The sequence below is a fragment of the Jaculus jaculus genome, chromosome 9, assembly GCF_020740685.1.
Source record: "Jaculus jaculus isolate mJacJac1 chromosome 9, mJacJac1.mat.Y.cur, whole genome shotgun sequence".
In the NCBI taxonomy this organism is placed as follows: Eukaryota; Metazoa; Chordata; class Mammalia; order Rodentia; family Dipodidae; genus Jaculus; species Jaculus jaculus.
Genome location: NC_059110.1, coordinates 21,976,267 through 21,999,681, shown reverse-complemented (window position 1 = coordinate 21,999,681; position 23,415 = coordinate 21,976,267). Strand labels below are relative to the sequence as shown.

The 23,415-nt window shown below is 42.7% G+C and overlaps 1 protein-coding gene across 6 annotated transcripts in view; it reads left to right on the top strand.

The window, feature by feature from the left end:
- Phactr2 (phosphatase and actin regulator 2) overlaps positions 1 to 23,415 on the top strand; it is a 303,106-nt gene that overhangs the window by 181,570 nt on the left and 98,121 nt on the right. For all 6 annotated transcript variants that reach the window (XM_045159875.1, XM_045159874.1, XM_045159872.1 and 3 more), the window contains exon 2: positions 21,357 to 21,524. In XM_045159875.1, coding sequence (XP_045015810.1) covers positions 21,357 to 21,524 — 168 coding nt within the window. The remainder of the gene's footprint in view (positions 1 to 21,356; positions 21,525 to 23,415) is intronic.

Below are 23,415 nucleotides of genomic sequence, written 5' to 3'. Positions count from 1 at the left end.
TAAATAGAACTTGTACTTGACCCCAGTAGTAAGAGGTGGGTGCCTCAGAGTCTAGCAAGCCTCATCTCTATTGCAAAAGGATTCAAAACTTCCCAGTGACCACAGAAATGATTTAACTTTATAGACATCTCTTGGACCAGGAGTTTCCTAGAAGTAAGTTAGACCTTAAGATGGCTGAGATACAAAGAATTCTCCAGTTTTGCATGCAGGACCCAACTGTTTTTAAACCCTGATTTTCAATCACTAATGAGGTGAGTGTGGGAGTAAAGGTGCATAGAATCTCTTAGCTGAACCTCCATACTGTTAATTGTGACTCTTTGACGTTTTATGGCATTCTGGAAATCAGAATATGCTGAGCACTCAAGCTGAGGAAGGTTAGAAGTCATAGAACGTTGGTTTTCTTCCAAGCAAGAACGCTGTACTTGGCACCAAGACCTTGTTTCAGATTCAAAACTTAGTACCATAAGTCCTACAAATGAAAGCTTACTATAAATAATGGAAATAACTATAAAAATTTAATGAATAATTAATTACATTTTTCCCCTTTTCTTTCTTTTCTTTTTTGAGGTAGGGTCACACTCTAGCCCAGGCTGACCTAGAACTCACTCTGTAGTCTCAGACTAGCCTCAAACTCACCGTGATTCTCCTACCTCTGCCTCCCAAGTACACCACCATGCCTTGCCAGTTACGTGTAGTTTTGCAGGGTCGATTCATCATCATCATTATGATTTTCTGGGTACACTAGTCCTTGGATAGAGAGAAAGAACACCAGGTTCTTGTAAGATCTTAGAAAGGGAAGTTTTGCAGAATTAACCAAGACCACAACGATGTTTATTTCTTCACTAGTCCAGGTCACAGTGATTCTTGTAATCAAGCCTCTATCCAGATTCAGTCATGTATGGTGAGCTTAAAGGTGGTCTTCAAGTGTCTGGAGTTAATGGAATCATGAAACAGAACTTTTTTTCTTTAGATTTTGACATTAAGCATATTTGGAAACCAGAGTAAAACACAACTTCCTATGTTTGGCAGCTGTAGCAACACGTCTTATAAAGTGCAGACTTTTCAAAACCCAAAAGCAACAACAACTTATATGGGACTGGACACAGACAATTCCAACTCAGATTTTTCTACAAAACTAAGTGTTGTATTAACTTAGTAAGCCACCAGTCTTGTGAATAAAACAGGGTTTTCTTTTTTTGTTTTGCCCTTTCATTTTTGTTTTAATCTTTTTTTTTTTTTGTAGCCATAAGCATAAAAATAAATGCAGCAATTTCCCAGCTGGTGGGAAATAGAGCCAACTTTCTCATTCTGTAGGTGATGTCAACCTTCTCCTTTGATGCCTCTCTTTAATCCGGGACCTTTCAGCTACAGGGTAATGGTGACTTCCTGTTACTTGCATGTTATTTGGTCTTAGCAGTTCCCAGCAAATGTTTGGAGACCACTGGAGAAGGCTGGTATCTATTTAGATGTGTGTACAGGAGTCTCTTTAATAGTGTGGGTTTTTCTTTTTTGTTGTTTTGGTTTTCTAGAGACTTCTATAAGAGCAGGCAAATATTTTTCAAAGAAATTTTGCTGCTCCAGTTATTTGGATCATAATCCACTCTCTACTTTTATTCCATAACCCCCCCTCTTTTTTGATTTTTCGAGGTAGGGTGTCACTCTAGCCCAGGCTGACCTGGAATTCACTATGTAGTCTCAGGGTGGCCTTGAACTCACGGTGATCTTCCTATCTCTGCCTCCCAAGTGCTGGGATTAAAGGCGTGTGCCACCACGCCTGGCTCCTAAAACCCTTTTATTGGCCCCTTTTCCCTTTGCTCACATTTATTATGTGTATAAAGCTTTCCCATGACCAATTCTGAGGGTGAGGAAGAGACTCTGAAAAGTTGAATTGCTTGTCTAAGGGTAACAGCTAGGATATGAAAGACCAGGCTATAAACTCAAATCTTTCTGGCCCTGAAATCCCGTGTTTTTTTCCTCTGTGGTACTCACAGGTCTGTGTTTATACTAAAAGTGACTATTTCTTACTTTTTAAGCATGCAAAGACTCATACTGGGGTGCCAGATAGCTAAGGAATTAAACAAAACAGTCCATCCTCTGACTTCTCTGGAAGCTTGAAGTTAGAGCCACAGAAGTGTCAGTAGGGTCTGCCTTCCTGTTTGTTCTTCTAAGGAGACTGGTCTAACTGGAGGGTTTTCATTCTAACTGAGGAGAGACATAGGAGAGTGTGGTGAGTTCTGTTGAGATTAAACAAAAGCTCTGCTAGTCTAGAGGATGAGGCTTGGTCATTGAATTTCTTACAGTGTGTCTCTAACTTTTGGCCACCACATCTCTGGGCCAGGTGGCTCCTCCCTGTCATTCTACTCAATCAGAAGCCAAGTCTTGACAATGTCAAAACAAATCATTTAAATGTAGCTTAAAAATACAATTTTACACCTTTCCAGGAGATTCAAATTCTCACATGTAATATCTAAAGAAAAAGAATGGGCGGAGGGGGGGCTGGAGAGATGGCTTAGCTGTTACCAACCCAAGTTTGATTCCCCAGTACCCATGTAAAATCAGATTCACAAAGTGGTGCATGTTTCTGGACCCTTTGCAGTGGCTAGAGGCCTTGGCATGTCCATTCCCTCTGTCTGTCTTCTTTCTTTCTCTCCCTTTCTTTCCTTCCTTCTTTCTTTCTTTCTTTCTTTCTTTCTTTCTTTCTTTCTTTCTTTTCAGGTAGGGTCTCACTGTAGCCCAGGCTGACCTGGAATTCACTATGTCTTCTCAGGGTGGCCTCGAACTCATGGCAATCCTCCTATCTCTGCCTCCCAAGTGCTGGGATTAAAGGAGTGCAACACCATGCCCAGCTTGTCTTTCTTCTTTCTATCTCTTTGCTTGCAAATAAATAAAAATATTTTTTAATGGGGAAAACAAGAGCAATTTATATTTAGTTCTAATTTAAATAATGTGCCTATTTCTTTACTGTGGAGCTAAATTGCTTTCCTGATTTCAGGGAGCCTTGGGAGGGAGATTGGGGGGGAAGCAAAGTACAAAAGAATCTGACAGAAGTATCTGAGAATTAGAGAAAGATGGAACTGTCCATGGAGTGGGTGTGAAATTACTGTTGAAAAAAAGTTCATGTTCACCACTCATCACGGCATGGAGACCAAAGTTTCTTAAGAGGCTGTTTCTCATCATGTAGATTCTTGCAGCTGGTTTTCAATGATTTGTCTGGGATGCAGTGTCTTTGAATTCCATTCTAAACAGCAATTAAGTGTTCGATCACCTGAAAAGAAAAATGTGTCAGCCACATCAGTACCATTCTTCTGAGTCTTAATCATCTTTCCTGCTGTCTTTGATTGTTTCCCAATTTCAGACAGGAGTGTTTGTTGTATTACCTTTCAAAATATTTGGAATTCTCCAAGAAGGCACTGTTGGAAACTAGGTCCCTGTGTGAAAAGTCTCAAAGACTTGCTGAAAAAAGAAAAAAAAAAAAAAATTGTAGCCTAGTCAGGCCATGCCTTGTAAATTCTTTGCCACATTTTCTCCAGGATTTATGTTGCACTTTATAAACAATAATCAGAATTTTCTAAGGCATCAGTAGAGTATGGGGACTGAAACCCCCCCCCTTTTTTTGTCCCTGGCTTCATGGGACTCCTAATCTAATTGGTAATGACTAGTTTTATTTTTATTTTTTTAAGCGAGAGTAAAAGAGAGAGACACAGAGAGAATTGGAGCGCCAGGGCCTCAGCCACTGCAATCAAACTCCAGATACTTGCACCACCTACGGGGCATGTATGATTTTGCATTTGCCTCACCTTTGTACGTCTGGTTAACTTGGTTGGGATCTGGAGAGTTGAACATGGGTCCTTAGGCTTTACAGGCAAGCACCTGAACCACTAAGCCATCTCTCCAGCCCGTAATGATTAGTTTTTTTCTTCATAAACAGGTGGTCTTCTTCCCCATACTCACTTATTAACAATGACAATTAAAGTTATTTTTACCATGGCTTTTTAAAAAAGGAAGTGGACTGCAGATAGCTAGAGAGCTTCGGCTCCAGGCTTTCTCCCAGCACTGTGGTATACATCCAGCATTCCTTTAACATTGGAATTCTTAATAAAATTGCTATGAGAAAAGAATTCTGGAATAAGCTGGTTACTTGGATGGTACCCAGATAGGATTCAGGGGCACCGAGTGCGTGTTATACCTAAGTCCAGCTGGTATGACTCCCTTGTTGGAATGCTTGCTTAACACACACGTAATTTTTAAAGAAAGAAACCAAAATAGAGCCTCTTACAAGTGGGATATCCTTAATAATTATATTAGAAAGCAAAATATACAAAGTCAATGCTAAAGGCATCATTATTACAAAATTATTTTTTCAGAAAACTATTGGGATTGTTTCTGCCTCTCAAGAGAATTACTTGCACAAACTTAGGAATGTTAATCCTATCCTTTTGGGTGACTTTTCAGTGGTTTCCTGTTTAATTTGAACAGGGTATTTTTTTTTTTTCCCCTTACTTTTAGGCTGTGTGGTGAAATTAAACTAAAGTACTGACAGCCCTTGAATAATTGTACAACAAATTTTAACGCATCATTTGGAGATCATTTTGTGTCAGGGCTGTCATGGGAACTAACGTCCAGCCATTTCCGTTTGAGCCCCGCAGCCACCCTGAGTCCTTGCCACATGCTGCAAGTGTATAGTGCAAGTGACCACACGACTCTCATTATCATCCCTCTGCTGCCATCAGCAACCTAAGGCTGACACCCCAGCCTTCTCTAGAACCATCAGTAGATTGTGAGTGAATGCTTCTAACCTTGCCTTTATTTTATTTATTTTGTTTATTTGTGTGTGTGTGTGTGTGTGAGAGAGAGAGAGAGAGAGAGAGAGAGAGAATGAGCACGCCTGGGCCTCTAGCCACTGCACATGAACTCCAGATGCATGCACCACCTTGTGCGTCTCCTGAGGAATCAAACCTGGGTCCTTAGGCTTAGCAGGCAAGTGCCTTAACCACTAAACCATCTCTCCAGCCCCTCCTTGTCTTTTTGTAGGGCTTCTGCTTCTCCTTCCTCCTTTGCTGACTTGCCTGAAACTTGCTTCCCCCCCCCCCCCCAGCAACACTGCTTCCCCGACGATGTTCTCTGCAGGAAGGGCGGCTGTGACATTCCACTAGTTCCTTGTGCTGTTTCCCAGGATGGCTGACATCCTCATGTAAAGTACGTTCCATCCTGCTAAGTGTTCCTCCATATGCTGTTGTCCACCTCCTAACTTCCTGGTCACTTCCTCATGGTCACCTGATCAGATTCAGACACTCCCGACTTCGCCCTGACCCAGGGGAACTCAGTTTCCCCTCAGCCTCTGAACGGGTCCGTCTGGCACAGTTCGACAGCCCTTCGGTATCTGCAAGTATCTTTAACTCTCTCCACAGGCGCCTTCTCCTCAAGCCCATATTTCATATTTCAGTGTCCTTCACACTTGGTGAATTTAAAATAAACAGCAAAAAAAAAAAACAACCTTTTCTTGGACACGATCATTTTCAATGCCAAAAAAAAAGTTCAAGTCCTGATTGCGCAAAGCCCGTGTGCTCCTAATGTACTTGTTTCTCCAAGTTGATTACCCCAGCAGCCCACCCCGGGCCCCTCACAGCTGCTCTTGTTTGGAACACTCCACCAAATTCAACTCCAACTTCTCGCTAGCATGTCAGTCCTGCAGTCCCGACTGTCTTTGGACAATTTTTCCCAAACGTCCTGCCAGCACCTGAAGTTTGTGGTCTCTAAACATAAGTGGAGGGTCTGTCCCCTGAGTCCCGGCTCCTGACATCTCACTGCAGAGGCCGGGGCTGTGGAATTCCGCAGTCAGTTCCCTTTCTTCCTCTGCAGGGTCCCTCGGATCCATTCATCATCTTCAGTTCTTTTCCATGTTTCTTTCCAAGTTCAGATGCCTGACCTGTTACAGCCACTTCTTCACTGAACTGTAAGGATATAAATCTGGTGCTTTGGGGCTCCGTGTGACTAATTGACATAAATTCTCTTCTGTGGGATCTCTCTCCCAAGCGTCCTGCTCTCTATTCTATAGGCCTCTACCTGGAGGCATAATCCAGAATGCCACATGTGGCCACCTGTCTCTGGGCAGATACTGGCTTTGACAATTTGGCGAGACGGCCAGGTGACTGTTGGGTATATAAATGTAGACAGTATATAAATGTACTGCATGTAGATTCTTAGAGATCTAACATATCTACCAGCCTTTTGACTTGAACATAGTTGTCCAGATTTCATGGGTTACTTTAATAATATTTATGTTCTGTTCGCTGTTTGTGAGACATTTTTCATAAGTTTAGCTGAAATAAAATTTGGCCACTTCTTTTAAACCATGGTGTTTTGTTGGAGTTTTATCTATTTACTTACTTGTTTATTCCTTTTTTTTTTTATCCAGGTAGGGTCTCACTGTAGTTCAGGCTGACCTGGAGTTCACTATGTAGTCTCAGGGTGGCCTCGAACTCATGGCGATCCTCCTGAGTGCTGGGATTTAAGGCGTGCGCCACCATGCCTGGCTTACTCGTTTATTCTTTTTTTTTTTTTTTTTCTTTTTCAAGGTAGGGTCTCATTCTAGCCCAGGCTGACCTGGAATTCACTATGGAGTCTCAGGGTGGCCTTGAACTCACGGCGATCCTCTTACCTCTGCCTCCCGAGTGCTGGATTAAAGGCGTGCGCCACCATGCCCGGCTTCTCGTTTATTCTTTATTGCAGCACTGGGCTTCAACCCAGGGCCTCATGAATGCTAGGCCTGTACTCTACCATTGAGCTTTATCCCTGGCCTTCCATTTCCTTTTTACTTAGAGACAGGATCTCACCTGAGTTGGCCAAACTTGCCTTGAACTCACTCTGTAGCCAAAGCAAGCCTTGAACTTGTGACCCTTGTGCCTTAGCCTCCCAGTTATCTGGGATTACAGGCTTGTGCCACCAAGCTCCACTGTTCTATGTGTGTGTGTATGTAAATAATTTGTTTATATACTCTGCCTTTTACTTCATAATTTATATATTTTAATGTCTTCTGGATTCTCTTTGAAATGTTCATGTACCTAAGAATGCTTGGCCTAAAGAGTGTGATTGTTATCCAAACATCAATGAGGTAAAAGTCTTATTTGGCAGATTGCCCACTGAGGATATATGGAGTTTTTCTTTTTCTTTTTCCTTGCGTGCCGTGGGGTGTGGGGGGTCGGAGGCTGACTGCAGGTGTGCTTGTAGAGGTCAGAGGGTCACTTTTAAATGTCAGTCTTCACCTTCCACCCTGTTTGAGGCAGGTTTTCTCATTCACTGCTCTGTTCTCCAGGCTAGCTAGCCCCAGGAGCTTCTGGGGAATTTGTAGATTCTCCTGTCTCTGCCTAGGCTGCCTCGAATTACAGACAAAAGCTTTACAACTCCTGGGACTCTGAACTCAGGTATACTTGAGTTATCAAGCACTTTATCCATTAAACCATCTTCCCAACCCCCTGGGAATTTTCATCCTTATCACAAATGCAGCAAAACAGCCCAAACTCTGGCAGTGGCTGTAGGGCGTGTTTAACATATAAGGGGATCAGGATAGGAGATTAGAATTGTTTCTGTTCTGTTTTGCTACTCCTTCACAAACTTCTTATTCCTATGCAGAGCCCTCGTCTCTATGGCAGAGTAAACCTTTGATTATAGTGACAGCAGTGGTCTTCAAGACTCAGATGCTTTTGTTTTCATTAAGTGATTTTCCATTTGCAAAGTGACCCTTTCTCTGTTCAATCAGGATTTCTTCAATCTGCAAACACAAGTGACTTTATTTAATCTGTTAAATATCCTGTAGCAAGGCTAGGGGATGTTGCTCATGTCAGGGAATCAGGATGTCACACAGCTGCACAAACATACTCATTCTGCAGGCCTCTTGGCTACAAGCTTAGGCTCTGGAACCCTCTGTCAGTGCTCACGGGCAGATGGAAGTCTTTAGTAGCGCTTCCCTTTGGGACTTTAAAAGAATGGCTGCTCCTGTTAGAAAAACAAGTTTAAAAATTGATCATATCAAACTTCTAAAATTAATATTATGGCAAGTGAGGATTCTGTACAAGGAAATGTCTACAGTCAGTATAGGAACCAGCATTGAGACTTACTGTGGTGACAGTGGCCATTGTTTGGGGAGCTAAACAGTACGTGCCCCAACTCTTTTGAAAATTCCAAGCAAGTGCTTAAGGGTAGAAAAGAATGATTATGTTTTACAGGTGATGCTAAAATCGAGGTCTATTCCCATGCCCCCCCCCCATTTTATACAGAGTCCCTTCGGGAGGTAAAGCACTGGGTTTGAACCACTTGGATGCACTTGCTTGCTCTGGGCTCCAGTTCCTCACGTTGAAAAATAGGACTACGTGAGCAACACCCTCTCCACTGTTCTGTACTGATCAGTGAGGCGGCTTTCACAAGCACTCCGCAGAGGTCTTCTTGTGACCCATGACATTGATGTACTCAGCGCAGACGAACGTGGAGACTCCAGAGGACTTGTTCACACTGGAACAATGCCTAGAGACGGTGGACCCTTGCCTCCTGGTGTTCTGACTGGAAGAACTGGGGGACCTTGTGCTAGGTCGCAGGGCTGGTGTGATTGGATCTAAGATTCCGCTCTTTTCTTGGCTTATGGTTCGCCGTCCCAACTGGGTGTCAAAATCCAGAGCAGTGACCTAGATTTATTGCCTGTCTTGGTTGCACGGTGTCTGCTTTGCTTTCTGTTTTACAGTCTTGTGACTATTTTAGAGCTACTAGGAGATGCTCGAGGTTCGCCATGAGTTTAGCTCTCATATTCCAAGGAAGACAGGGAAAATCACCGTGACTCGGGAGCTCATGACCGAGACTCCCGTCTGCCGTTAGTTAACTTACTGGAAATCCGCATAGCTTCCTTGGATCTCACTTTTCTTCTATGTAGGATGATATAAAATTCATGTATTAAATATTATTGTCATTCTCATGATGAATAACCAGGGAATCCACTGCTCTTAGACATTGCATGGCTCAAAACTGCTGGGTGCCCTGATATGCAGATTAAGAACACGCCTAAGGACTGGGGAGATGGCTTAGCAGTTAAGGTGTTTGCCTGCAAAGCCAAAGGACCCAGGTTCGATTCCCCAGGACTCACATAAGCCAACTGCACAAGGTGGCACATGAATCTGGAGTTCGTTTGCAGTGGCTGGAGGCCCTGTCACACCCATTCTCTCTCTCCTTCCCTCATCCTCTCTATGCCTCTTTCTCTTTCTCAAATAACTAAATAAAATAAGAATATGCATAAAGTTGTCTTTATTGACAGAAAACAAGGCGCCTCTCCCTCTTTAATCTTGCTTGCGTGACTGTCTTAATTTACAGTGGCCTCAGGAAAAATTTCAAAAGGTGGTAGAAAGCTAGGTTAGCTTGCCCAGAAACCTAAGAAGGTAAATAGGTGCTTTTCCATATTCTAGGTGAAGTTGTAGCCATATGCTTCAAGAGAAATGCTGTGCGTCATTTTCAAGTCCCACCGGCTGAGGTTTTGCTCAAACGGCAAATTCTGATTTTGTGACACGGTAGCTTTGCTCTGAAATGCTCATGTGTTACAATTAAGCTCCATCAATAAATCTCACAGACATTAGTGAAAGGACACACCAAAGTGCATTCCATTATCTTAAAGAATAGGTCAACCAAGTCAGTGGTGACAGAAGTCAAAGCAGGAGTTATTTGGGGGGATGGAAAAAAGATGCTATGGATTAGGAAAAAGCAGAACAATTTTCTTTTATGGAGTCTGGCAATGCCATGTACATTTATCTGGGCGGGTACAGCATGTACAAAGTCATTGTATGCATGATACAGTGTATCTCTTATATGTTGTGTGAACGTTATGCCTCAAAACAAAAATATACATAGTACCTCTCTTTTGCAAATTCTCCATCATTTTGACTTTTGAAACACACACACACACACACACACACACACACACACACACATATATATATGAAAGAGAGGGAAAGAGAATGGGCATACCAGGGCCTCCAGCCACTGCAAACAAACTCCAGACACATGTGCCACCTTGTGCATCCAGATTACATGGGTACTGAAGAATCAAACCTGGGCCCTTAGGCTTGACAGGCAAGTGCCTTAACTGTTGAGCCATCTCTCCAGCCCCCATTTTAACTTTTTGACTCTTTTGTTTTTGCAAGTGAGCCTTGCTATAGAGCCCAAGCTGGAACTCACAATCCTCCTGCCTCAGGCTCTTCAGGACTGGGACTAAAGGCATGTACTACTGCCTGTGGTATTAAGAGTGAAACATATTGATTCATCCCAACTTTTCAAAGATAAATTTATCATTTCTTTCAAGTTCAGGTGGAATGAAATTGCAAAATTGGGGGCACTTATAATAGCAGTAGTCCAAGAGGAGTCTTCCTCCGGAGGGACTAAAAAAATCCCTTTATTGTCCTCTGGTACAATAATGTCTCTCATATCCTGTTATTTTTCATTAAATTTAATTGAACTTCTTGTTTACATTCTGCTTTTCTTTTTACTTGTAGAGATTTTAAATGACAGTAGCTAAATAATTGAAAAGCTATTTAGCCATGATTATCGCTTAATGCTGAGTTTTTCAAGGAGCTATTAACCGATGAAAAGCAATTTTTTTTTCTAGGCCAATTAAAATCTTGTCCAACTCTAAAATTCTGTTATTCTTAGTATTTTAGGTAGTTACATTTATATTCAGAGTTCAAAAATACTCTTGTTCCCGTTTAAACATTTCATATTTGACCATCGCATATGTTGCAGAGCATGACTTTACAAGTGGACTGTATGCTTTCCATAAATATGTACCATGTGCCTGTTATGAGCACAGCACTGGGATGAGAAAATGCTCCTTTGCATTACATTAAAAAGTCAGTCATTTCTTGAGGTCTCCTTTAGGAGGGCATTTTCCTTCTTCATTTCCACCTGGAAGGCTACTCATCTTTGCTTTTTAATTAGTTTCGTATTAGCATCCAAAGAATTACGTTGCATTATGCTGTATTGTGAACAAATTTTGGGTTTTGTTTCCCTTCTCCCCTCCCAGTCCCCTTTGCTCCTTCCTTCCTTCATAGCTCCTTTCATGGTCTTCATACTCCATGTTTCCCTTTATTCCCCTCCCCCCATCTCTTCATGTTGCTCTCTCATAGTCTCTTCCTACCTCAATTTATCATCTACCCTCACTCTCACATGCCTTTATTTTTCTAGTCTATTGCCTTAACCACTCAGCCACAACTACACAAGCCATATCATCCCTCTATTTTTTTAGAATATTTTATGTATTATGTATGTATGTATGTGTGTGTGTGTATGTATGTATGTATTTACTTACTTACTTACTTACTTATAAAGACAAAGAGAAGGAGGCAGACAGAGAGAGCGAGTATGAGAATGCCAGGGCTTCTTGTCACTGAAAACAAACTCCAGATGCATGTGGCTTTGTGCATCTGGCTCTCCATGGATACTAGGAAATTGAATCCAGGCTATCAGGCTTTCAACCAAGTATCTTTAACCACTGAGGCCTCTCTCCAGCCCCATCACATCTCTTTATTTACTTATATACAAACATTAAAAGTCAGAGGACCCACGCATGAGAAAGACCATGTAAGTTTTTCATCTTGTGAGCCTGGGTAACCTCATTCCATCACTTTCCCTGCAAATTTCAAAAGTTCGTTTTTCTTTATAGTTGAACAAAATTCATTGCATATATGCACCACATTTTCATTATCCAGTCATTAGTTGGTGGACATCTAGGATGACTTCATTTCCTAGCTATTGTGAATAGAACAGCGATGAACTGGATTTAGAGTCCTTTGGACATATGCCCAGGAGTTGTATAGCTAGTTCATATGGCTGTTTGAGAAACCTCCACACTGATTTACATAGTGGCTGCACCAGCTTACACTCTCAACAACAGTGAACAAGGGTTCCCCTCTCACCACAACCTGGGCAGAATTTGTTGTCTTTAATTCTCTCACTATCCATTCTAACTGGGGTGAGAGGTGAAATCTCAATGTGGGTATAATTTGCTTTCCCTTATGGCTAAAGAGGTTAGACATTCTTTTAAAATGTCTGTTGACTATTTTTATTTCTTATTTTGATTTTCTTCCATTCTACAGGCTTTCTGTTTGCTCTCCTAATAGTTTCCTTTGCTGTGCCAAAACTTTATAATTTCATGTAGTCCTATTTGTTGGTTCTTGGGACTATTCCCTGCATTGTAGAAGTCATCTTCAGGAAGTACTTATCAATACTTACAACTTCCAGTGTATTGCCTCTAGTTTTCCTCTATTATTTTCAGTGTTTTTGGTTGGTTTTATGTTAAGAACTTTTGATCCATTTTGAATTGATATTTCAGCAGGGTGAGAGATGTGGATCTAATTTCATTTTTCTGAAAGTAGAGACCCAGTTTTGCCAACACCATCTGTTGAATTGACTGTTTCCCCCCCCCCTCCATCCCCCAGGAAGGGTTTCACTATAGTCAGGCTGACCTGGAATTCACTCTGTAGTCTCAGGGTGACCTTGAACTCACGGCAATCCTCCTACTTCTGCCTCCCAAGTGCTGGAATTAAAGGCATGCACCACCACGCCCATCTTTGACTGTCTTTTTTCCCCCAGTATATGTTTTTTTTTAATTATTTTATTTTATTTGAGAAAGAAGAAGAGGTGTACATAAAGAAAGAATGGGTGCACCAGGGCCTCAGCCACTGCAAATGAACACCAGATGCATGTGCCACCTGTGCATCCACCTTACATGGATCCTTTGGCTTTGCAGGCAAGCATCTTAACTGCTAAGCCATCTCTCCAGCCCCAGCATATCTTTTTGGCACCTTTGTTTAAAATTGGGAAACTGGCAGGGCATGGTGGTGCACGTCTTTAATCCCAGCACTTGGGAGGCAGAGGTAGGAGAATCGCTGTGAGTTCGAGACCACCCTGAGACTACAGAGTGAATTCCAGGTCAGCCTGAGCTAAAAGAAGACCCTACCTAGAGGTACCAAAGAAAAGCGGGGGGGGGGACTGTAGCTGTGTGGTTTATTTGTTGGTCTGCCATTCTCTTCTTCTGGTCTGTGTGTCTGTTTCAGGTGCATGCCATACTGCCTTTATCTGTAGGGCTCTGCAGTATGGTTTTTGCATCAGGGATCACAATGACTCTAGCAGGGCTCTTTCTGCTCAGCTTCCCTTTGGCTCTTCAAGGATCATGCCCTGCTCTCTATGAGATCTCCTTGGACTTTGCAACTAGCACCCAGTTGAAGCCAGCCTTGTAAGTTACTAAAGAGAGCCTCTTTTAAAAAAAAATAATATTTGCAAGGAAAGGGAGAAAGAGAATGAATGGGCATGCCAGCCCCTCCACCTGCCCCACCACTACAAATGGAACTCCAGACTCATGCTCTACTTTGTGCGTCTGGTTTTAGCTGGGTACTGGTCAATCAAACCCAGGCCTATGGGCTCTGCAAGAAAGCACCAGTAGGGCTGGAGAGATGGCTTATTGGTTAAGGTACTTGCCTGCAAAGCCAAAGGATCCCAGTTAGATTCTCCAGGACCCATGTAAGCCAGAAGCACAAGGGGGTGCATGTATCTGGAGAAAGAAAGCACCTTTAACCACTACACCATCTCTCTAGTCCCGAGAGCTACTTTTAAAGCAGATGCTGCTTCTAATGCAATCTCTGTCACTTAACTCAGGGTGTCACTGGAGGAAGATACCTATTTGTTGTCTCCTTAGTAATTATGTAATCACTCTCCATGTGAATATAAACCTACTCACACTGTGTGCCTGATACCGAACTGGGTGATTAATTAATCCCTGTGGCCCTTTAGTTTTTGCATTGCAGAAATCGGAGCCCTAATGATGCCTAGCTCAGAGCTGTTGGGAAAATTCGCACGAGCTAGTTCAGGCAAAGTGCTTTGCTGAGTGCCTGACGCACAGCAAATGCTCACGAAGTGCAAGCCATTGTTAATTCTGCTATTTATAAAGCACTCAACAATTTCAGCTGTTGGGAGACCATGAAACCCAGGGTGGTTCAGTGAATAATTCTTTCTGGGTGCTTCCCATAGACCTTTCACACAAAAATGAGCTGTGGGGTTTCTAATCCCAAATCATCCACCTCTTCCCATCCCCGTGAGTACAGCAAAACCAAAGATGAATACTCAATTGTCCCATAATAACTTTCACGACTTCCAACTGGGTTTTTGAGTTCCTAATAAAATGTTATTATTAAAATAATAGTTCGATGATTTAAAAATGGATGGAGAACCTTTTTTAACTCCTAGACTTGTCATTCTATGTCAGCAGTGTGTGATGCTACTCACCCGTCCGCTGAGGGCTGTGGTGTGTGTGTATGGAAGACTGAGCTTGCAATCTGTCTATATGTGGTCTTCCTAAACCTGTGGGTGAATTCTTCTTGATGCTCTATGGACACTCTGCCCACCATTTCACACAATGATGAATAGCTCAGAATTGGGGCCAGTCACATGCTGAACTATGTTGAAATAGCAACATGATGATCTTTGAGTATTCTTTTAATGCTGAAATATTGGGAACCAAAATGTTAATGAACAGAAATTTTTGGACAGAAAGATGGACAATTGAAGCATGTCATTTCTCCAAACTCCTTGGAGTAGAAGTCTTCTATGTACCAGCTCTGGTCTCAGAGAAGGAATAAACCTCCATTCAAATCTTATCTCATTTACCTCCGTGTTGATTCAAGCCACATTTTAAAGCTGAAGTTGTCTTTTAGAGTAGCTTCCAATGTGCAGAAATATGAGATGAGAGTATAGAGAATTCTCAGTACACCCAGCTTACTTCCTCCTATTCTTTTTATTATTATTATTATTCACTTGTGAGGAGGAGGAGAGGTTGGCACACCAGAACAGACTCAGGCACATGCACCATTTTGTGCAGAACCCAGGTTGTCAGGCTCTGCAAGCAAGAGCGTTTAACCCCTGAGCCATCTCTCCAGCCCCTATTCATATTTTCTTTATATATGTGATCCATTTGTTACGACCAAAGAACAGGTATTGATATGTGACTCCTAGCTGTATCCCACAATTTTTTAGGCTTTCACATCTTCCCTGTGATCTCCCTTCCATTTACTCCAGGATCCCACTCAGGACACCAGATTAATGAGGTTATCATGTCTCCTTTGCCTCCTCTTAGTTACCCAGACTTTACTTATTGTTAATGACCTTGATTGTTTTTAGTTGCACTTATCAGGATTTTTTAGAAATGTCGCTCAAACAGGTGTGATGGTGCATACTTGTAATCTTAGAATTCTTACTGTAGAGGCAAGAGGATTGAAGTTCAAGGCTATGTAGTGAGTTTGAATCTGGCCTTGTTTACTTAAAGAAGCAAGAAAGGAAGGAAAGAGGGAAGAAAGGAAAGGATGGAAAGGAAGGAAGCAAGGAAGGTGTGAGAGAGCGAAAAGAACAAAGGAAAGGAGGGAGGGGAAGGAGAACAGAATAAAGGGAGGAAGAGAGGCTGAGAGGCAGGGAGAGAGAGATGTCCCTCAGTTTGGTCTTGTGTAATGCTTTCTCATCACAACACTGGGGTTGTGGGTTTTGAGGCACCGCTCACATGACATCACGTGAAGGCTGTACGGCTCACAACACAGCTGATCACAGAAGACACTGGCTTCGACCACCTGCATGAGGTGGTGTCTGTCAGTACGGGAGTCACTCCCTCCTCACTTCGCGCTGCTGTCTTGGGAAGGAATTCACTGCGTAGTCTACATTGAAGTTGTAGGAACCATAGCTCCATCTCTAAATTACTGGGACTCTTCTATACGCTTGCTTTTTTATTCAGGACTTGCTTATGTAAGTATATATTCATGGTATTTATTTTATTCTTTGAGTTATAAGCTGACACTACATTATTTATTTTGTTGGCTGAGGTTATCCCATCTTTTACCTATAAGGATTCTCGGAGTGGCCTCCTCTTTCCCTTCCTCACACCCCCATCAGTTTGTTTTGAGCTCTTCCTTATTTTCTTTTACTCTAAGATGCTAGAAGGCTCACCTTGTATTTTCCCTGCTCCAGCCTTGGAAGCAGCCATTTCTGTAAGGAATACTCTTGCTTCCCATTTATGGAAGAATGCTGTTAGGAACCAAGATCTGAACGTTGCTGGTGTTCTTTGCTGATAGGTGTCGTCAGTGGAGGTACACAGCTAAGAGCTGACACGTGGGTGACCTCAGCAATGCACATGCACATATCTGTAACCCACCTAACTGTCTTTCCATCCATCTTGCCGAACATGAGTTCATGCCCTCATCTCCAGCTGAACCTGTGTGGATTATTCTAGATTGCTCCTTTGCTTATCTTTCTATAGCTTCCCTTACCCAGAAGAATCTTGGTTCAGAGCCGGTGTGGTGGTGCACACCTTTCACCCCAGCGCTCAGGAGACAGAGGTAGGAGGATCGCAGTGAATTCAAGGCTACCCTGAGACTACATAATGAATTCCAAGTCAGCCTGAGTTAAGAGTGAGACTCTACATCGAAAAATAAAACAAAACAAAAGAATCTCGGTTCCTGTCATCAGCCGTCTACTTGCTTAACTTGTACAGCATCCCACTAGACATCCCTAGTCCTCTCGGGATGTCTGACCTGGACTCCATGGCACCCATTCTGATTCTTCTGTTCTTGGTTCTGGCCGATCATCTTCCATCAAAAATAAATAAATAAATAAATAAATAAATAAATAAGTGGAAGCGATTTGCCCGAACCTGATGTCTCCTTAGACAGCTCAAGCCAAGCTTGGCCTGTTCTCGTGACGGCTTACAGCTCTGTTCTGTTCACACCCTCCTGACTACTTGATTCTGTGTCAGAAACTGTGTCTGCCCCGTAGATGACAACAGATATCCCAAGTCATTGTTTCAGAGGAGAGAAAGACCTCATCGAATGCAGGGAGTAAAATTAAATCGTCCCTATATTTATTTATTTACAAGCAGATGTTAGATAGATAGATAGATAGATAGATAGATAGATAGATAGATAGAAAGATAGATAGATAGATAGATAGATGGATGATAGGTGATAGATAGATAGATGATAGGTGATAGATAGATAGATGATAGGTGATAGATAGATGAAAGATAGATAGATGATAGATAGATAGATAGATGATAGATAGATGATTGATAGCTAGATAGATGATAGGTGATAGATAGATAGATAGATAGATAGATGATAGATAAATAGATAGATGATAGATAGATAGATGAATTATAGATGATAGATAGATAGATGATAGATAGATGGATGATAGGTGATAGATAGGGAGTGTATAGGCATGATGGCAGGGTCTCTTGCCACTGCAACCGAGCTCGAGACCCATGTGCCACCTTGTGCGTCTGACTTTTCCTGTGGGTTGAGGAATCAAACCTGGGTAGCGGGCTTCGCGCGGAGCCATCTCCCCAGCCCCTGCTATTTCTTTTCTATCTGTTCTGTGATTTTCAGGGCTACTGATAGAATTACAAAAGAAGCACACACAAGGAAAAGTAATAGAAGGCTGGGGAGAGGGTTTGGCTGTTCAGGCCATTGCCTGCAAAGCCTAACGTGCATGCTTGTGGCGCTGTGGCTGAAAATAGGATGATCACCGCTGACAGAAGAGTCCCTCAATGCCACACTTGGCACCACCAGTTTACTCAAGCAATGCATAGGGCCCTGGCGTCTCTGCCCGCATAGCGCCTGACTTCCTAGGGGGGAAACATGGGACTTGCCCATGTTTATTTCGAATGAGAACCTGTAAAGATTTAAGAGTCAGTTTGGGATTTTCCCGGGAGTTGGTAGGTTGAGTGATTTTTTTTTTTTTTTTCACTGACACTTGAACTTTTTTTTTTCTTGCATTATATCATGAAAACTGCATTCATTGGTTTCGTCTTACATTTCTCCTGCAAGGAAAACCTTGTCACTGTTAGGATTTGTGGTTCGCAATGGATTTAAGACTTTATTTTAATGGGGCAAGGGAGAAGAAAGCTAGAGAGAATGTGGCAGAGATAGAAGACAGAGAGAAAAGGGGGTGAAATAAAAAGAAGAGGAGGGGAGGGGAAGGAGAAGAGAAAGAAGGGAAGGGAAGAGAAGAGTGTACTCATCTGAAGCAGGAGAGCTGGAAAGAGAGTTTTTGAGGGCTGCAAGTAGGGTTTGTGAGGAGAGGAGAGAAGCTGCTTGCTGAGGGAGGGACCTGGGGTTGCTGTGCAGAGCTGTGGGTTAGGGGATGGTGGCCTTCCCTCCCCTTAGCCCAGAGATATGCCCAGTTACTATACCAGGAGGCAGTCTCAGAGTCCCAGGGATAGCATGGCCAGGAGGTGATAGAGACACACACACACACACACAGAGAGAGAGAGAGAGAGAGAGAGAGAGAGAGAGAGAGAGAAGGGATGAGGAGACAACTCTGAGACTCCTGCATGAAGTTGAATAGTCACTCATGCACGGAGTTTAAAATCTTTGTTTGGGGTCGGGAAGATGGCCCAGAGGTTAAGGCGCTTGCCTGAAAGACCTGTACAATGGCTTGATTCCCCAGTATCCATATTAAGCCATAAGCACAAAGTGGCACATGCATCTGGAGTTCATTTGCGGCAACTGGAGGCCTTGGCGTGCTCATTCTCTGTGTCTCTCTTCTATCTCTCTCTTGTTGGAAATAAATAAAAATATGTTGGAGGAAAAAAACTCCAGGTGTGTTGCTGGTCCTTGTTGACTCAGTGTATGAGGGGCTCTTCACTACCATTAGCTAGGGGTGGGATGTCCATAATCTCCACTGTCACCGTCCAGTGAGTGGCCTTTTCCCAGTGGACAGGGCTTTGCCACAACCCCAGTATTGGAGAAAGGAAATGGCATGTGGTTAGTCCTGGAGGCTTTGAAGACCCGTGCTCCCCATGTGGCCTCCACAGACAGTGTAGGGGATGTCTCCATCAGCTAGCAGGCAGAAAAGTCCTCTCTGTCTCGTCTTCTCTATACTACTGTGGCCAGAGGGTTGAGGCTCCTTGCTGGAGCCTAGAGAGTGGAAGTGTCACCTTTTACTGTCATGGATGTTCACGATTTCTTTTCTGGGCCATTTGGCCAGCACAGAAGAGCTGAATAGCTATGGTCTACAACTTTTCTGTCTTACTAGATTGCCTTTGTCTGTCCTGTGGTTAGGACGAGCAGACTTTTGTTGAGGTTTCTTTGGCCTGTGCCCACTGGCGTTTCTGTGTTCTTAACTTCCTCAGCTACAAGCTTGGGGAAAGTGAGGCAAAAAAGAAAAGCCAGGGATCCCCACACCGGGTTGTTTCTTAGGTCCTGAGGCTGCAGACTGGCCTGCTAGCTCTTTGCTTCACGGAGTTTTTAAAACCCGTAATACCCAGGTATGGTTTAAAACGCCGCAAGAAAGATAGAAGTAACTGTACCCCATTTCCCCGGAAATGTAAGTTCTTGTTATTTAATTGTTGCCACTGTTTGCTTTTCTCCCAATACTTGATCCTGAAAGTTGTCAAAAATATACAAAAGGTGAAAACATTGGGCCCAACATATTGACCACCTTAGTTCCACAGCTTAGCATCTTGCTGTATTTTCCATTAATGAATGCATGCACTATTCTCTGCTCCTTGCACCCATCCAGTCTCTTATTGCTTCAATGGATGCCAGTACTGGAGTTCACCTGCAAATGCCTCAGCATGCCTGCCCGTGAGACCTCGCTCTCTGTGGGGTTTCCGGTTGAATTTTACACCAAAGGAAAGTAACCAGGTCATGAATACACATGCCCATTTTTATTTTATTTGTGTGTGTGTATGTGTATATATAATATACATACACACATATGTATATATATACATATGTGTGTATATATAATATACATATGTGTGCATATATACATGTGTGTATACATACATACATACATGTATATATATACATATATATATATATATATATATATATATATATATATATGCAATTTTTTTTGAAGTAGGGTCTCACTGTGGTCCAGGCTGACCTGGAATTTGCTACGTAGTCTCAGGGTGGCCTTGATCCTCCTACCGCTGCCTTTCCAGTGCTGGGATTCAAGGCATGCGCCACCACACCCAGCCCCCATTTTTCCATAACCCATTATCAGAACAAATTCTTTCAACCCCAGAAGTTCTCTCAAGCACCTTCTGTCTTCTCAGTCCAAGAAGAAGCTACTGCTCTGATTTTTTTTTTTTTTTTGCCATGGATTCGTTTTGCCTATTTTAAAACTTTACGTAAATGAAACCATGCAGTCCATAGTCTTTTCCGCATGCTGTTTTCAGCACTATGTTTTTGAAATACATTCATGTGTTTTTTTATGAGTGGTTTTATACCATGGCTTTAGAAAGAGGACCAGGAGTGGATAACTCTGCCCATCTTCCTCACAGTGGAAGTCCTTTCTACTCAGTTTTTGTTTGCATTTGTTTTGTTTCCCCTTACTATTTTATTATGAACATTTTCAAAAATACAGAGAAGGTAAAATCCCCTGCCCATATACCTGCTGCCTATGTTCAACACTTAATACTTTGCCATATTTTATTTTATTGCATATTCATCTGTCTAACCACTTTACAGAATGGCTGAGAGCTATTTTATTGGACGGTTCATACTGTAGTGTTCGTGGGCGGCCTCTAGTTCTTTGCCACTAAAATTTGAAAGCTTGGGGTGGCATAAAATCATGGCTATCTTCCTTTCTGTTTAGAAGTCAGTATAAGACAGCTTAAGAGCGTGTGCCTTTCTTCTGGTTCATAAAATGCGGAAAATATACAAAGATATGCTTTATCTCACACACAGGGTCCACATTTCCCACGTATTTCTTGTTGGTAGTGATAAGCTATCGGTTTATTTGGAGCTGGAAAACTTTTTTTTGTGACAGAAGCGAAAGATAGCCTCAGCATTATGAAAATAGAATTCAGCTTCCTGGCACCAAATTTTATTTCGTGAAGGAAAAACCATGGTTTTCACTACAGCATAACTGTGATATTCATTAGTGGGGATGCCAAACTAGCCTGGGGAGGAACATCCTATTTGGGGAATACTTAAAATACTGTCTTCCTGCACACGACACTGGTGTGATCGCTGCAGATGGGTTCAGCTGTGTTCTGCAGAGGGTTATTTGTCTGTCCCTACGTACTATGTAAGTCTCTTGTTTCTCTTCTATTTCCCCAAAATGATTACCTTAGGGGGCTATAACTTCTGATTGATTGATTCACTGATTGATATCAGGGGAGTCCTACCAGCTGCAGAATGGGACAAAATAAACTCGATGCGAGATTCCAATGAGAGAAGGCAAGCCTGCTGTGTAACAGTCCAAGAAAAGATAGATGGTGTTGGCTTCCAGCTTGTATCGACTGCAGCCTTTCTCTGACCTGGTTTTTCTTTATACAGTTGATGGACTGGACAAAGCTTCCATCGCAAACTCAGATGGCCCCCCAGCAGGTTCCCAGACACCACCCTTCAAGAGAAAGGGGAAACTCTCCACCATCGGTAAAATCTTCAAGCCCTGGAAATGGAGGAAAAAGAAGACGAGCGACAAATTTAGAGAAACGTCAGCAGGTATGAGGATGATAACTGGTGCAAGACAGGATAAACTGTCAACTTGTTCAACAGGTGGAAACGTATATTTTTCAAGGTGTTTTTTTTTTTTCCAGAAAGAAAATTAATTCTTATTTGATTGACTTCTGGTTGGTGGGGAAATTTTTATTCGTATTTATTTTGTGGCTTTATTAAGCTTTAAGAATTGCATTAGGGTGGACATGATGGCATACACAAGTGTATAACCCCAATACTCCAGAGGTTGAGGCAGAAGGATTATGAATTTGTGGCCAGTCTAGGCTGTGCAGCAAGTCCGAAATAAATGAAAAAAATAATAAATGAGTAAAGATACCCTTATTAATCAATACATAGAACTGCTTTGATAGTGCCTTTCGTATAGAGAAAACTGTCTCTAAATCTCATGCTAGAACTAATCCCATTTACACAAATGCTAGGTGTTCGTGGCATTTTAAGAATGAAAAGTATTTGTCTCTTGGCGCAAGTTCAGCCTTCTTCATGCTTACTGTCCAAAACAAACCACCCAAAGTCCTCCCTGAGGGTTGGGGAAATGTCGTTCTGCGTCCGAGTGCTTGCAGCACCCGCACGAGAGCCAGCAAGGGGCTGACAGGGCCTGAGTTCAACCCCAGCGCCCATGTAAAAAGCCGGGCATGGCCGCAGGCCGCAAACCTCAGCCCTGCGTGGAGCAGAGACAGAATGGGTGGGGCTCGCTGGTCAGCAAGTCTGACAAAATATGGTAGCTCTCAGCTCAGTGAGAGACTCTATCTCAAGGAAACAATGCAAAAGATCAGCGGAGGAGAACACACAATATTCTTCTCTGACCTTCTCATGTGTGCACATGCATGTACACACACCACACACACACACACACACACATACCGCACAAAGAAGTCTTCATTGTACCATAGACTAATTGTGTGTATGTATGTGTGTGTGTATGTGTATATACACACACACACACACACACACACACACACACAGGATATCTGTATCTTGTTGGCCTCTGCTAAAATTGGCCTTGCATCCCAGGGCTGTATATCACAAGGGTAGACAAGAGGCACATCAAAGCTGCCCAAAGAGAAGCGTCTCTGATGTATTTCAGTTACATAATTTTGTCAAGTATTTACTGTCCAATGAGAAATAATGACAACTGAGATTTATTTCAGAGCTATGTTAGATGAAGGGTGGGATGGGTAAAAATTTAGAAGAAAATAAATTGACTAGAAATTGAGAGTTGTTGACAATGTGTTCATGGAGTATATTATGATTGTCTCTCTACCTGTAGATATTGGAAACTGTCCCTAGTAAAAAAAATTGAAAAAGAAGAGACTGGCTTTGGGAAAACTCAAGAAGGCCTGGGTACTGATGGGGGTCCACGCTGGTGTCTGAGGGGCTTCCTGCACTAGGAAGCAATGGGCATGTGTAGACTGTTCCCCTGAGTGAGAAAAACTGGATGGAGGTTTTGCCACCAAGATACTTGATGACTGTAGTCAGCTGTTATTCAGCCTCTGAACCTCAGTTTCCTTGTCTGCTGAACCTGAGGATTGGATGAGAGGAATTCTAGGTGCTGTGCTTCTAGTTTCTGTTGTTGGAACTCACGAGGACTTTTGTCTTTCCAGTCCGTGGCTGGGCGTCTCATTCCTCTGCTCTTTAGGTTTAGGTGGCACTGGTAGGTCATGGAAGTAGGGATATGGACTGGCATTAAGAAGACAATGAGGGCTGGAGGGATGGCTTAACGACTAAGGCTCTTGCCTGCAAAGCCAAGGGACCCAGGTTCAATTCCCCAGGACGCATGTAAGCCAGATGCACAAGGTAGTGCGTTGAGTCTGGAGTTCGTTTGCAACAGCTGAAGGCCCTGACGTGCCCATTCTCTATCCACCTCTCTCTCTAGGTT